This window comes from Sander lucioperca, chromosome 5, assembly GCF_008315115.2.
Source record: "Sander lucioperca isolate FBNREF2018 chromosome 5, SLUC_FBN_1.2, whole genome shotgun sequence".
Classification (NCBI taxonomy): domain Eukaryota; kingdom Metazoa; phylum Chordata; class Actinopteri; order Perciformes; family Percidae; genus Sander; species Sander lucioperca.
The window spans coordinates 29073938-29086537 of record NC_050177.1 but is presented as its reverse complement, the minus strand read 5'-3'; the positions used below and the strand labels follow the sequence as shown (position 1 = coordinate 29086537).

Here is a 12600-nt window from a genome sequence, read left to right as displayed (position 1 = left end):
AAATTGAATTACATATTTTCATGGATTGACAGCCGAAATATGAATATAAAATGAGTAACTTCCAACCCTACATTTGATTAGAATGAAGCTGTGTGTGTGAGTGAATTAATGCCCCCCCCTCTCCCTCCTCCTCCTTTCAGGGTGGAGCCTGCTGGAGTCAGATGGTTGACACCAGGTCTGAGGAAGTGTAAGTGTGTTTTACATTTCATTCATCAAACTGTGACATCACGCATTCAACCCTCTGATGTCATCATCAAAGTGCTGATTGGTTAATAACTGCAGCTGTGTTGTGTCTCCTTCTCTCCGTCAGATTCCTGTGAACTCAGACTGGACACGAACACAGTGAACAGATACCTCAAACTGTCTGACAACAACAGGAAGGTGACAGGTGTGGAGAAGAAGCAGCCATATCCTTATCATCCAGAGAGGTTTGACTGTCCTCAGCTGCTGTGTAGAGATGGTCTGACTGGTCGCTGTTACTGGGAGGTTGAGAGGAGAGGAGAGGTTGATATATCAGTGAGTTACAGAGTAATCAGGTGGAGAGGGAAAAGTAATGACTGTTGGTTTGGATGTAATGATCATTCCTGGAGTCTGACCTGCTCTGATGGTCGTTACTCTGTCTGTCACAATAACAGAGAAACGTCCATCTCCTCCTCTGTCTCTGGTAGAGTAGCAGTGTATATTGACTGTCCTGCTGGCTCTCTGTCCTTCTACAGAGTCTCCTCTGACTCACTGAGCCACCTCTACACCTTCAACACCACATTCACTCAACCTCTTTATCCTGGGTTCAGGTTGTGGTCTTCTGCTTCCTCAGTGTCTCTGTGTTCTGTGTAGGATGGAGAGTCTCCTCCTCTTTCTCACTCCTGATCAGTTGAGTCTGTACAGGATCACACTTATAGAAAATTGAAATATGTCAGGTTATTGTTATATATGGATTTATCGAGTACTCTCTACTTGTTTGCTGTTCAGGATCTTTTTCTAATTATTTTAGTGTTACGTTTAATAACATCCAAACCATAGACTGTATATATGAATATAATAGTAACATTTACAGTCTATGATCCAAAACACTTTCTTAATGAGATGCTGCAGATGTTTAAAGGTTGATCAGCACAACTACAGGGAGGGTGCAGTTGCATTATGGGAAATGTAGTTTGGTGAGACTTGAATATGTCGATTAATTAAAAATTTTTTCGAGTTCTCATATATACGTCTTCTTATATATTAAATATGTCAAATTCGGAATATTTTTTAAAAAATTATAATTTTTTCAGTTTATATATTTTATTTCTTCGGTTATAAATGTATTTGTGTTTCATTATTTATATACATATACAAAGTAAATATATTTTGACATAATGCTATAAACAAAGGATTCTGGTTAAAAACATTAGCACATATAAATATAATAACAAATATATAATATATAATTTAAAGGATAAAGTGCATAAAAATAAATAAATAAAATAAACCGGTTCACATGAACTGTGTACACAAATAATGTCTCAAGACTCTCACCAGTCTTATTTGTCAATGTGATTTTTGGCCCCCTTTTTATTGCCTAATCTATTTGCAACCCTAGCAAATTTGTCATCACCTGTTCCAGTTCCTGTTTATAAATGTATGTTTCAATGTTTGTTAAATGTTTTGGAATAAATATTTTCATATTTTGAGTCAATTTTTTATTCCCATTTCTTCTTAGTATCTACTTAGGAAATTCAATTGCTAAATCAAAATACTACACATTAAGTCAGCATTGAGATGTGTGTTATTCAGACATGATTACACCTGTGCTAGTAATTTCTGTTTTTTTATTTCTCTGTTAACCTTTGAACTGACTCATATATGACACAGGAGTCCAGATGGATTTTGGGCATTTGGAAGTATTTTATTCTGCAATGGGACACAACCATTCAGTTCAGGAAGATAAATAGATGGCTTGCTTCCACCACATCGTGAAAATCATACTTTGCTGTAGGTTACTTTGTTGGATTCAAAAACTTCAAATTTCAGGCGAAAGATTGTGCTCATGTTGTAATCTTACAATAAAATAAAATTTCAATTGAAATGAAATAGATTAAAATGACTGTGTACCTTTCACAATAATGTCACAACAACAATGTCCAACAGTTAAACAAAACCTAGAACGGATTCTTTAGACTAGAATAAATCAGATAATCCCATTCTTTACATGACTGTAGTTTATTAGAGGGGATAATTTATATATTGTCCTCTGCTGCCACCCTCAGGAATGTTAGAGCAACAGCAGGCAAACTGGTTTAGCTCAGTCAACAAGAACAAATACATGCTTTTAAATGATATAACTATACTCCGCATATTTTAATATACAGCCATATGTATAAATAATACATAAATAGTAAAATAACACCCAAGTGCATACTGGGGATTTTCTTTCGGCTTCTCAAACAAACAGCAAAGGAGGGCAGTGCCACAGGAATGTTAGAGCAACAGTCGGCAAACTGGTTAGCCCAGTCAACAAGAACTAATGAATGCTTTAGAAATGCTATAACTAAACTCTAGTTCACATATTTGAACATATAATGAGTGAAAACCACAGGGGAGGAGTTGAATATCAAAACACCACCAGGTGTCTAATAAGCATCTGGTGGTGTTTATTAGACGTTAGTTGGTGCCAAGAATTAGTGATGGGACAACCGACTCTTTTACGTCGTTGGTTGGCCTACCGAGTTAATAGATTCGGTCACCGGTTTGCGTGCCCTCGGGGGGGAGGGGGGGGGGGGTGATCACATTCCACCGCCAGGAACCAAGACATCGCAGAAGACTCGAGCGGTTGCGGTTACATTCGGTCTCGACATACTATTCACACACTCATACTGACTGACACTAGACTCACGCACTGGCCACGGTTACATTCGGTAGCCTGGTGGGCGGTCTCCTTGTGACAGTCTAACTACCATGTAGCAATATTCACTTTTAACATTTAACTTAACAGAACTACCAAGATAACATTACGTGTATTTGTAGGTGATACAATACTTTCCCCTTGGTAATGTAGCCTATGAATTTCCATGAACACAATTCTAAAATGCACGAGACATAAAGGCTTTTGCTATTGGTTGATAACTCAAACTTGCCGAGAACCTAGACACCCGTTTGATTACATAGACTCATGCATTAGGCACGGTTATGGTCTCATTCAGTAGCCTGGTGACAGCCTACCTACCATGTAACAAACATTTAACTTAACATAACTACTAAGATAACATGACGAGCATTTGTATGTGATATCCATCGATAATGTAGTCTATGAATTTGTATGTACACAATCATCCAAGATGCACAAGAAATAAAGGCTTCTGGGATCGGTTGATAACTCAAACTTGCTGAGAACCTAGACACCTGTTTGAATATATACTCATGCAGTACCCTCGGTTACGGTCCTAACGGTCTCGTTCAGTAGCCTGGTGCGCGGTCTCGTCATGACAGCCTACCTACTATGTAGCAACATTCACTTCTCTAACATTTAACTTAACATAACTAACAAGATAACATGACGTGTATTTGTATGTGATGTACTTCCCCATCGATAATGTGTGAATTGCCATGAACACAATCATCTAAGATGCACCAGAAACCAGGCTTGGTTAAAAACTCAAACTTGCCGAGGACCCAGACACCGCTTGATTACATGACTCGGGCGGGCCGGCCGGTTGCACGGTTACATTCGGTCTCGTTCAGTAGCCTAGTGCGCGGTCTAGGTAGCTCCACAACCACCACTCCAGTGGAGGCGCTAATGAGCTAGATTACTACACACACAGTAGCAAAAGAATACCAGCTTCACACAACGGCACGAATGAAGTAAAAGAAAAAAAACAGGAGTGAGTCGGTTCATTGACATATGGCACTCGAGTCTCCCGGTTCAGTGACACGAGTCGGGTTAATTAACTTAGCTCTTCGGTCAGTTTGTCAACACTACCAAGAACGGCGTTCAAAACGGGAAAATGTTTCTAACATGCACTCGCTGCCTAGTTGCCACTGGTCTCTCATCTGCAATCCTTATTAAATCAATTCAAAAATCCACACGGTTTGGTGGCGATGGGGAGGGTAGACTGCTCCTTCTCCTTCTCCTGGGTATCCTTTGAATGACACAATCCACTCACCATATTATTTAAGGAGCTTGCACACTGCTCCAACAAAAGCCAACAAACACCAACAGTTGGGTCAGTGTGGGCCGGCCGTCTGTGTTTGTTGGTGTTTGTTGGATGGAGTTGTTAGAGTTTGACATGTCCAGTCTGGTCTGGTGGAGTTGTAGAAAGTCGGACCAATGTCGCCCATTTTCCAACAAACGGCAACTTTCTAAGAGCTCGAAATGCTGTCTCTAAAATGGGTGTTTTTTCTGCCAATTAGTGGAGTAATAATAGTGAGTAATTCCACAAAAGCTTGAGGAGCAAAACCTGCACAATTCACAAAAGCTGGAGTATCTTCTGAGCGAAATTCTTGACACAAGTTAGGATAGACACCCTGTTTTGCATGTCGCAATATCCAGGGTTTACACCACAGTCTCCTTCTGGCTCGTCTTGATTGCCGTCTCTCCTGTACACGGCTAGCAGCTTTACAGGCCAGGTAGACCATAACTACTTTGGCCACATTCAACAAGGTCTCCACTTCATCCATGTTATGTTAAACCAAAACTCAAATAAGAAAAGGTAGGACTAGGTGACCAAAATCAGTCTTGTCTGTTACTGTCTGGGCAGTGTGGATTGGCAGTTGGTTTTATGAACATTATAAAGACTACCAACTGACAATTGCCAACAGCTGCCAACTTTATAATGTTGGAGTTTGTTGGTATTTGTTGGAGCAGTGTGCAAAGTCCTTTAGAGATGTCCAAACATGTAGGTCAGTTGGTCCAACGTGTGTCTGAGAGAATGTTCCAGAACAAGCAGCCAACTGACTGCTGGTTCTTTAGTTCTTCTTTCAGGAGAAGCATCTTTTAAATGTGTCCCCCTGGAGTCTGTCTGCTCTCTCTGGATCAAACACCATGACAGCACACAGCAGCACTGCTGCAGCTTGGATTCAACCATTTAGTCCTTCACTTCATCTCAGAGGAACAGATTACACTCTGACAACTCCATTACATCCACATTCTTCACATTGATCCATTAGAGGATCAATACATCACATCAAAGGCCAGAAAATCATTCATAAAAACATTTCATATCTTTCAGATTTACTATCTTTATGCAAAAAAAATACAATAAAAGGATCATGTTTTTAAAATAATTAATTAAAATAATATAATAAAAACGATTAAAATAAAGGGATATAGTATTACTAAATAAATACATAACATGTAATAAAATGTAATTTAAAAAGTGGGGTGAGTGTGTAAGATAAAAACATAAATGAAACTAATAAAAGCTGTAAACATGTTTTAATGTGTGAATATGATTGGTGGAGCTCTGCTTGTAGTTTCTGCTGTTGTCCACCAGAAGACGCCATGACGTCACTCACCAACTCAGAGATGAAGACTAACTGGGGACTTTGGGTTTGTTGGATTGTTCCTTATTTTGGTATTTCTCTCAATAATCAGTAACATTATAAATCATCATGTCGTTGTTTAACAGTTAAAATAAGTTTTAACTGAAGTTTAATTTCCTGTTTATCACTGCTGGTTGTTATAAAGAGTTACTGCTCCTTTGATCTCTGTTGTCACAGTGTTTCCAGTTCTACAGGATTCTTTCTGTCTCCTCCTCCTCCTCCTCTTCCTCCTCTTCCTCCTGCTGAAGCTGAAACAGGTTTGTTGTTTTGCTGTCAGATACAAAGGTTTCAGTCGACACACATGATAAGATGTCTGGGTGTCCCAGAGGTCTTCCAGGTCGAGCTGCAGCGTGAGAAACCCTCCAATCAGAGCAGTCCAGTACGTAAGTCTTTCACTTTTTCATTTTCATATTGTGTTGAGTTCAGGGAGCAGAGAGTCTGTCTGTTTTCTCTCCACGTTAGTTATCTGCTCAGCCAGCTGCTGGAACTTCACACTGTGCTATTAGTACTTTTACTGCAGTAACATGTCTGAATACTTGCTTTATTCTCAGAAGGAAAGCTTGTACTTGTTATTGTCCTCCATTTATCTGACAGCGTGTTACTCTGCACATTCACAGTTTACACACAAAGTCTGAATCAGCAGTAAAACATGATGTAATGTTCCAGAGAATCAGCTCTCTCACTGCTACTTCTACATCAAATACATTTAGTAACAGAGCAGGACGTTGGACAGAGTATTTTCACTGTGTAGTATTAATAGTTTGGAGTACTTCTTCCACTGCGTCACTCAGTCTGTTTAACGATAAAGTTTGTTCATCACATTTTAAACATGTTGGAATTCAGTTGCATTCACGGGACAAAGGAAGAACAAAAACACTGACAACAACAACCACAGTTACACAGAGAGAAGAAACAAAGCTCTTATTGTGAAAATCTGCTTCCTGACAGGTGGAGCTGTGACTCATCAGGAAACAACTCACCTGAATTCTTCTTCATCACCTCTTTGGACTGTTTGAAGAAACTGTAAGTTGCTGTTTGATACTTTAACAACAAGTTAGTCTTTGGTCTCTTCAGGGTTAGTTTCTGGCTCTGTAATTTTAAATATGTTTCGATTTCACTTCTTATTTCCTGAGATAGTTTAGACGATTCTTGTGTTGAAGATAAATCTCCATGTTGTAGCATAAACTACTACAGAGGAGGTTTTAAATCCTTTGCCAGGTGTTTCTACGTCTGTCTGTCCCAACCGTGAGGCTGCAGTCAGAAAACTTTACAGCTGTGTAGTTGAGATCTAAATGAAGGCTGAGTTTGAAGATGGGGGGGGTCTGAGCCTTTCTCCTGCTGTCAGAAAACACACCGTCGTCTCCACCAGCGTAAAGTCAGACACAACAGGACTCTACTGTTTCCTCTGGAACCTTTCAGAATAAAATGTAGTGACCTAAATGCCTCTGTTACTGTTGTAGTGATGTGTGGAGGAAGATGCACAGGACAGAAAGGTGAGACTGATTGTCATAATGGAGTCTTGTCTCCATTAGAGGACAGAAAGATGACATTAGTCCTGGAGTCTTTCCAATGTTCCTGTTCTCCCAGAAAGAGAATGAATGACAGAGCAGGATGAGCAGAGAGCAGAAATCATTCAGTGAAGAGCTTCAGACTTTATTTTCTGCTTGATAGCATCTAGTGTCTCCAGCAGCTTCTGTTTCTGTAGATTAAAAAGTGGTCTTCCTGTCTTTCTAACAGGACCCATCAGAGACCAGACCCTGCTGAACCTGAACCCAGCTGTGTGTCAATGAAGAGTGTCCAGTCCATGGAGACACAACTACTTTAAAAAACAAGGCGACCTGTAAGGGAGATTAAAATGGAGAAAAGTGTGAGGGAGCGTATTGAAATGGAGAGTAGGAAAATGGAAATGGAGAGGAGAAGACAGAGGTGAGTTGTTCTGAAACCTCCAACAAACTAGAAGTAGTGTTGTCTCATTGGGTGTGTGGTCTTCTTGTAGAGGGTCTCTGTGTTTCCAGCCCACTGTAGCCTGTCGTCCAGGTGAACTCTGGGATATCTGTGGCCCTGTTTTCACCTGGTATTAAAACCTGATCTGACTGATCGGTCAGACCACCCCGGCTCTCTGTTCCCCGATGGTACCTGGAAAAGGTGGCCACCGGTATACAATAACATTATTATTAGTTTCATAAAACATCCCCAAATTCACCAGTATGTATGATATTACTAAACTACACTGTACTATTACTACAGACATTCCTGCTTTTATGTCTCCTTTTGTTATTTATTAGCCTTTCATTGGCAGATCTCCACAGCTTGGAGAGGACGCTGGCGTGGCTTGTTCGCCGCTTCTCTAACCGAAAATACTTTTCGAAAAATTTCGCCGACTCTAACGGATGTCTATTTACCAGTTTTCCATCAATCGGAGATTCCCGGATCTGTTCATCACTGCCTGCTATCGTGAGGTTTTCACCCAAAGTCACTGCTGATGTTCGCGAGGTCTTCACCCAAAATCACAGTTGCTTGCTTACTGAGTCTGATGGCTCTCCTCTGTGCAACTCGGGCATGGCTAACAGCTAACAGACCACTCTCCACGACTGGCATGATGTTGAACTATTCCGCCACCCAACTGAAGAAATTGAACAACTACACCACTCCATCGTGCATATCAGTCATTAAACAACTTGGACTCCTTCGCCGGCCCCGTTACATTCACAGAAGTTGCAGTCGAAAGTTTGTTTTCTCCCGGTCTGATCACATCATCTCATCACTCTGGTCTGGCATGCGCACCGTCGCATCTCGAACACGTCATCAGGGCGCTGCCACTCATAGGACTATTAACACTGGAGCTTCCATGACAACGCTATGTACTGACCAAGATGGAAAATGCGGAAAATGTGGAGTGGACCTCAATCTACTCCGGCCAATACAGAGTCTCACTGCTGCATCAAATATTAAGATTGAACTTTTCAATGCCATACAGAAACCTGGCACCAACCAGATGTTTATTCTTTTTTAAATGAGACCTGCCCTCCTGGCTACTGTTACTTACAGAAAGCCCGCAGCACAGGGCGTGGTAGTGGTCTAGCTGTCATCCACCGAAGTGATCTGATCTTGTCCCCTATAACCCTGCCTGAGCTGTCTTGGTTTGAATGCCTTGCATTTAAATGTAAGCCCCCTCTCTCCATGACAATACTTCTTATCTACCGGCCACCCAAACCAAACTCATCTTTCATCCCAGAGATGTCCAACCTTCTCTCAACCTATTGTACAATGTCTGCCAATATCATTGTACTTGGAGATTTGAACATTAATGTCAACTCCACCTGCCGTTTTGCAGCAGAATTCCTCCAACTACTCGACTGTTTTAATCTGACACAACTTGTAGATGCCCCCACTCATACCAGGGGCCACACTCTCGACCTAGTCATTACAAACTCCGCTCATCTCAGTAATCTTCTGGTGTATAACCTAGGTGTTTCCGACCACAAAGCCATCTCCATGAAGATGTCTTCACCATCCACCCTCATCAAGCCCAAACGCCAAATCTGCTTCAGAAACTTGAAAAACATCAACCTAGAGACTATGGCATCCGATCTCCACCATCTCCTTTCTGTAAATTGCTTATCAACCAGGGACTCAGTGGATTACTACAATAACATCCTCAGGACCATTCTGGATCTCCACGCCCCGGTCAAAACCAGAACAGTCACTTTCTCCCGATCAGCCCCCTGGTACACCAGTGAGCTACGAAAAATGAAGGCAGCTAGGCGTGCCATTGAGAGGAGATACAAAACCACAGGTCTCACTGTGCACAAGCTCGCTTTCCGTGAACACCAAAAGGACTACTCAAAGTCACTTACAGAGGCACGGTCACATTTCTACTCAAATGTCATCAGAAACAGCCCCGGAAACTCCAAACAGCTTTTCTCCACCATCAATCATCTTCTCAAACCACAAACCCCCTCACTTACAGAAACTACAGAAGAGCACTGTAATAATTTCCTGGCCTTTTTCAAAACAAAAATAGACTCAATCCATTCTACCTTTACTGGATCCTCACTACCACCCGCCCTGACTATCCACTCACAGCCTGCAATCTCTGAGCCCCTACACTGCTTCCCAGAAATCTCACAGCAAGAGGTTGAGAAGATAATCAAAAGGATGAAACCCACCACCTGTGCCCTCGACCCCTTTCCTACAGCTCTAGTGAAAGCAAACACCTCTGCTCTGAGCCCTGTGATTACCACTGTAATAAACCATTCCCTCCAGTCCGGTAATGTTCCACCTGCCCTTAAAACTGCTATAATAAGACCACTCCTCAAAAAGCCCACCCTTGATCCAGATGTATTTGCAAATTACAGGCCCATTTCCAATCTCCCATTCCTCTCCAAAGTACTGGAAAAAGTTGTTGCCGCCCACCTCCAGAATCATCTCAAACATAACAACCTTTTCGAAAAATTCCAGTCTGGTTTCCGCTCTGCCCACAGCATGGAAACAGCCCTGGTTAGAGTCACAAACGACCTACGAATGGCAGCTGATGCTGGTTCACCTTCCCTCCTCATACTCCTTGATCTGTCTGCTGCTTTCGACACTGTGGATCATGGCATACTCCTCAACCGGTTACATCAAACCACTGGACTCACTGACACTGCTCTTGACTGGTTTAAATCGTACCTCACTGACAGAACAGAGTACATTTCACTTGGGAGTGCAAGGTCACGCCAACACACAGTCACCTGTGGGGTTCCCCAGGGGTCAGTCCTTGGCCCCATCCTCTTTATCACTTACATCCTCCCCCTCGGCCATGTCATTAGTCACTATGGAGTCTCATTTCACTGCTATGCTGATGACACACAACTGTACATGAAATCGGAAACACACACCTCTGCAGCTCCACCAACAGTATCTCCGTCTTCAACACTCACCGCCTGTCTGGAGGAGATAAAGGCGTGGATAAAACACAACTTCCTCCAGTTAAACAGCTCCAAAACTGAGGCAATTCTTGTTGGCACCTCATATCAAACCCAGTCTTCCTCCATAACCGGCATAACTATATCTGGTCATGACATTCCCAATAAATCTTGGTGTAAGATTTGACCCACAACTCACCTTCGAAGCCCATATCAAAAACCTCTGCAAGATTTCTTTCTACCATCTCGGAAATATTGCAAAACTGCGTTCCACACTCACCTTAGCAGACGCTGAAAAACTGGTCCACGCCTTTGTCTCCTCCAGACTGGATTACTGTAACGCACTTCTCATCGGGATCCCTAACAAAAGCCTGCAGAGACTGCAGTATGTTCAGAACAGTGCTACAAGGATCCTGATGAGAGTGCGAAAATACGACCACATCACACCCATTCTCCATTCACTCCACTGGCTTCCCGTCTCCGCCAGGATTGAATATAAGGTCTCTCTCCTTACCCACCAGTGCATCTATGGAAATGCCCCCCCCTATCTGAAAGAACTACTCACCCCTCTAACTACAACTCGATCCCTCCGTTCAACAAAGTCAAACCGCCTCCTTCACCCCAGGACTAAGCTCAGCACAATGGGTGATCGGGCCTTCTGCTCTGCCGCTCCTCGGATCTGGAATGCCCTCCCCGACCACCTGAGGGCACCTCAAACTATTGAGACTTTTAAAAAAGGACTAAAAACATTTCTTTTTAGCAGAACTTAAGAGATTTAATTATCCCTGCAAGTCGTTGCATTATTTGTATTTTATATTGATGTTCTTACCATGCTTTTATGAACTTTATTGTTTGTATTTTATATTGATGTTCTTACCATGCTTTTATGAACTTTATTGTTTGTATTTTATATTGATGTTCTTACCATGCTTTTATGATCTTGACTGTAGCACTTTGAGATTGCTTCAAATGTAAAATGCATTACAAATAAAATCTATTATTATTATTATTATTAGCTCTGAGTGAACTAGGGAGCTGATTGGTCAAAGCAGCGGCTGTGAAATGGTTTCATTTACTTTATGAAGTCAGCATCATTACCAAACATTTGGGAGAACCAACTCCTCCTGAAGAACAGGGGCATCTTATTAAAGTAGAATCTTATAAAGGATATTTTTATTGATTTTAATCAACATGTTTCTGTCAGAAAGTAAGTCATTATTGGCATTTATTTTAATAATTAGGCTTATATACATATTTATCTTAATTATATATTTCTCAGTTACGTTATGCAGGGAGTCTTATCACAAATGAACATGTGATCTTCAATAAATGTATTTTTCTATCAGGATCAGACCAGAGTCTCCTGAATCTGGATATGCATCCAGCTGTGTTTCCTTTAAGAGCAACCGGTCAAAGGAGGATGGGATTAATTTTAAACGTGCTTCTGAGAAAACGTAAGTTGTTATTGGCATTCAGTTGTTACTAAATGTGTGAATGCTGATTCTGCTTTTGTAACTGTAATTGTAATTAAATGTATCTCCTCCTACATTCTTTCACCTACAGACGTGATTCAAACTTTAAACCATTCACGAAAGATTTAGCTATTCAGAGTCTATTCAGTGTTTTGATCTTTTACAGTTAAGCGACAAGACGGTTGGTTAATCTCTCATTGACCATAACGTTATTTATCCTCATTCTCTCTTCAGCCAAAACACAAACGAAGAGTATTTTGAAACTGCGATTTCAGTCATTTTCTTATATTATCTACATAAATTATATACCAATACGTTCGCAAAGGCCTTGTGGCGCTCTGAGTGAACTAGGGAGCTGATTGGTCAAAGCAGCGGCTGTGAAATGGTTTCATTTACTTTATGAAGTCAGCAACATTACAAAACATTTGAAAGAACCAACTCCTCCTGGACAGCATTGGCATCTTATTAAAGTAGAATCTTATAAAGGATATTTGTATTGATTTTAGTCAACGTGTTTCTGTCAGAAAGTAAGTTATTATTGGCATTTATTTTTAATAATTAGGCTCATATACATGATCTTAATTATATATTTCTCAGTTATGTTATGCAGGGAATCTTTAACTGAACATGTGATCTTCAATAAATGTATTTTTCTATCAGGACCAGACCAGAGTCTCCTGAATCTGGATATGCATCCAGCT

General features: G+C 41.1%; 1 protein-coding gene and 1 long non-coding RNA gene across 2 annotated transcripts in view; one reads left to right on the top strand and one right to left on the bottom strand.

Moving 5' to 3' along the window:
* Window positions 1-911, top strand: part of LOC116034886 (NLR family CARD domain-containing protein 3-like) — a 972843-nt gene extending 971932 nt beyond the window's left edge. The window contains exon 18 of the mRNA XM_036001609.1: window positions 311-911. Coding sequence (XP_035857502.1) covers window positions 311-834 — 524 coding nt within the window. The 3' untranslated portion in view covers window positions 835-911. The remainder of the gene's footprint in view (window positions 1-310) is intronic.
* LOC118495137 overlaps window positions 1-6154 on the bottom strand; it is a 470232-nt gene extending 464078 nt beyond the window's left edge. Inside the window, exon 1 of the long non-coding RNA XR_004897456.1 lies at window positions 5802-6154. This is a non-coding gene — a long non-coding RNA (uncharacterized LOC118495137). The remainder of the gene's footprint in view (window positions 1-5801) is intronic.
* Between the last annotated feature and the right edge of the window lie 6446 nt (window positions 6155-12600).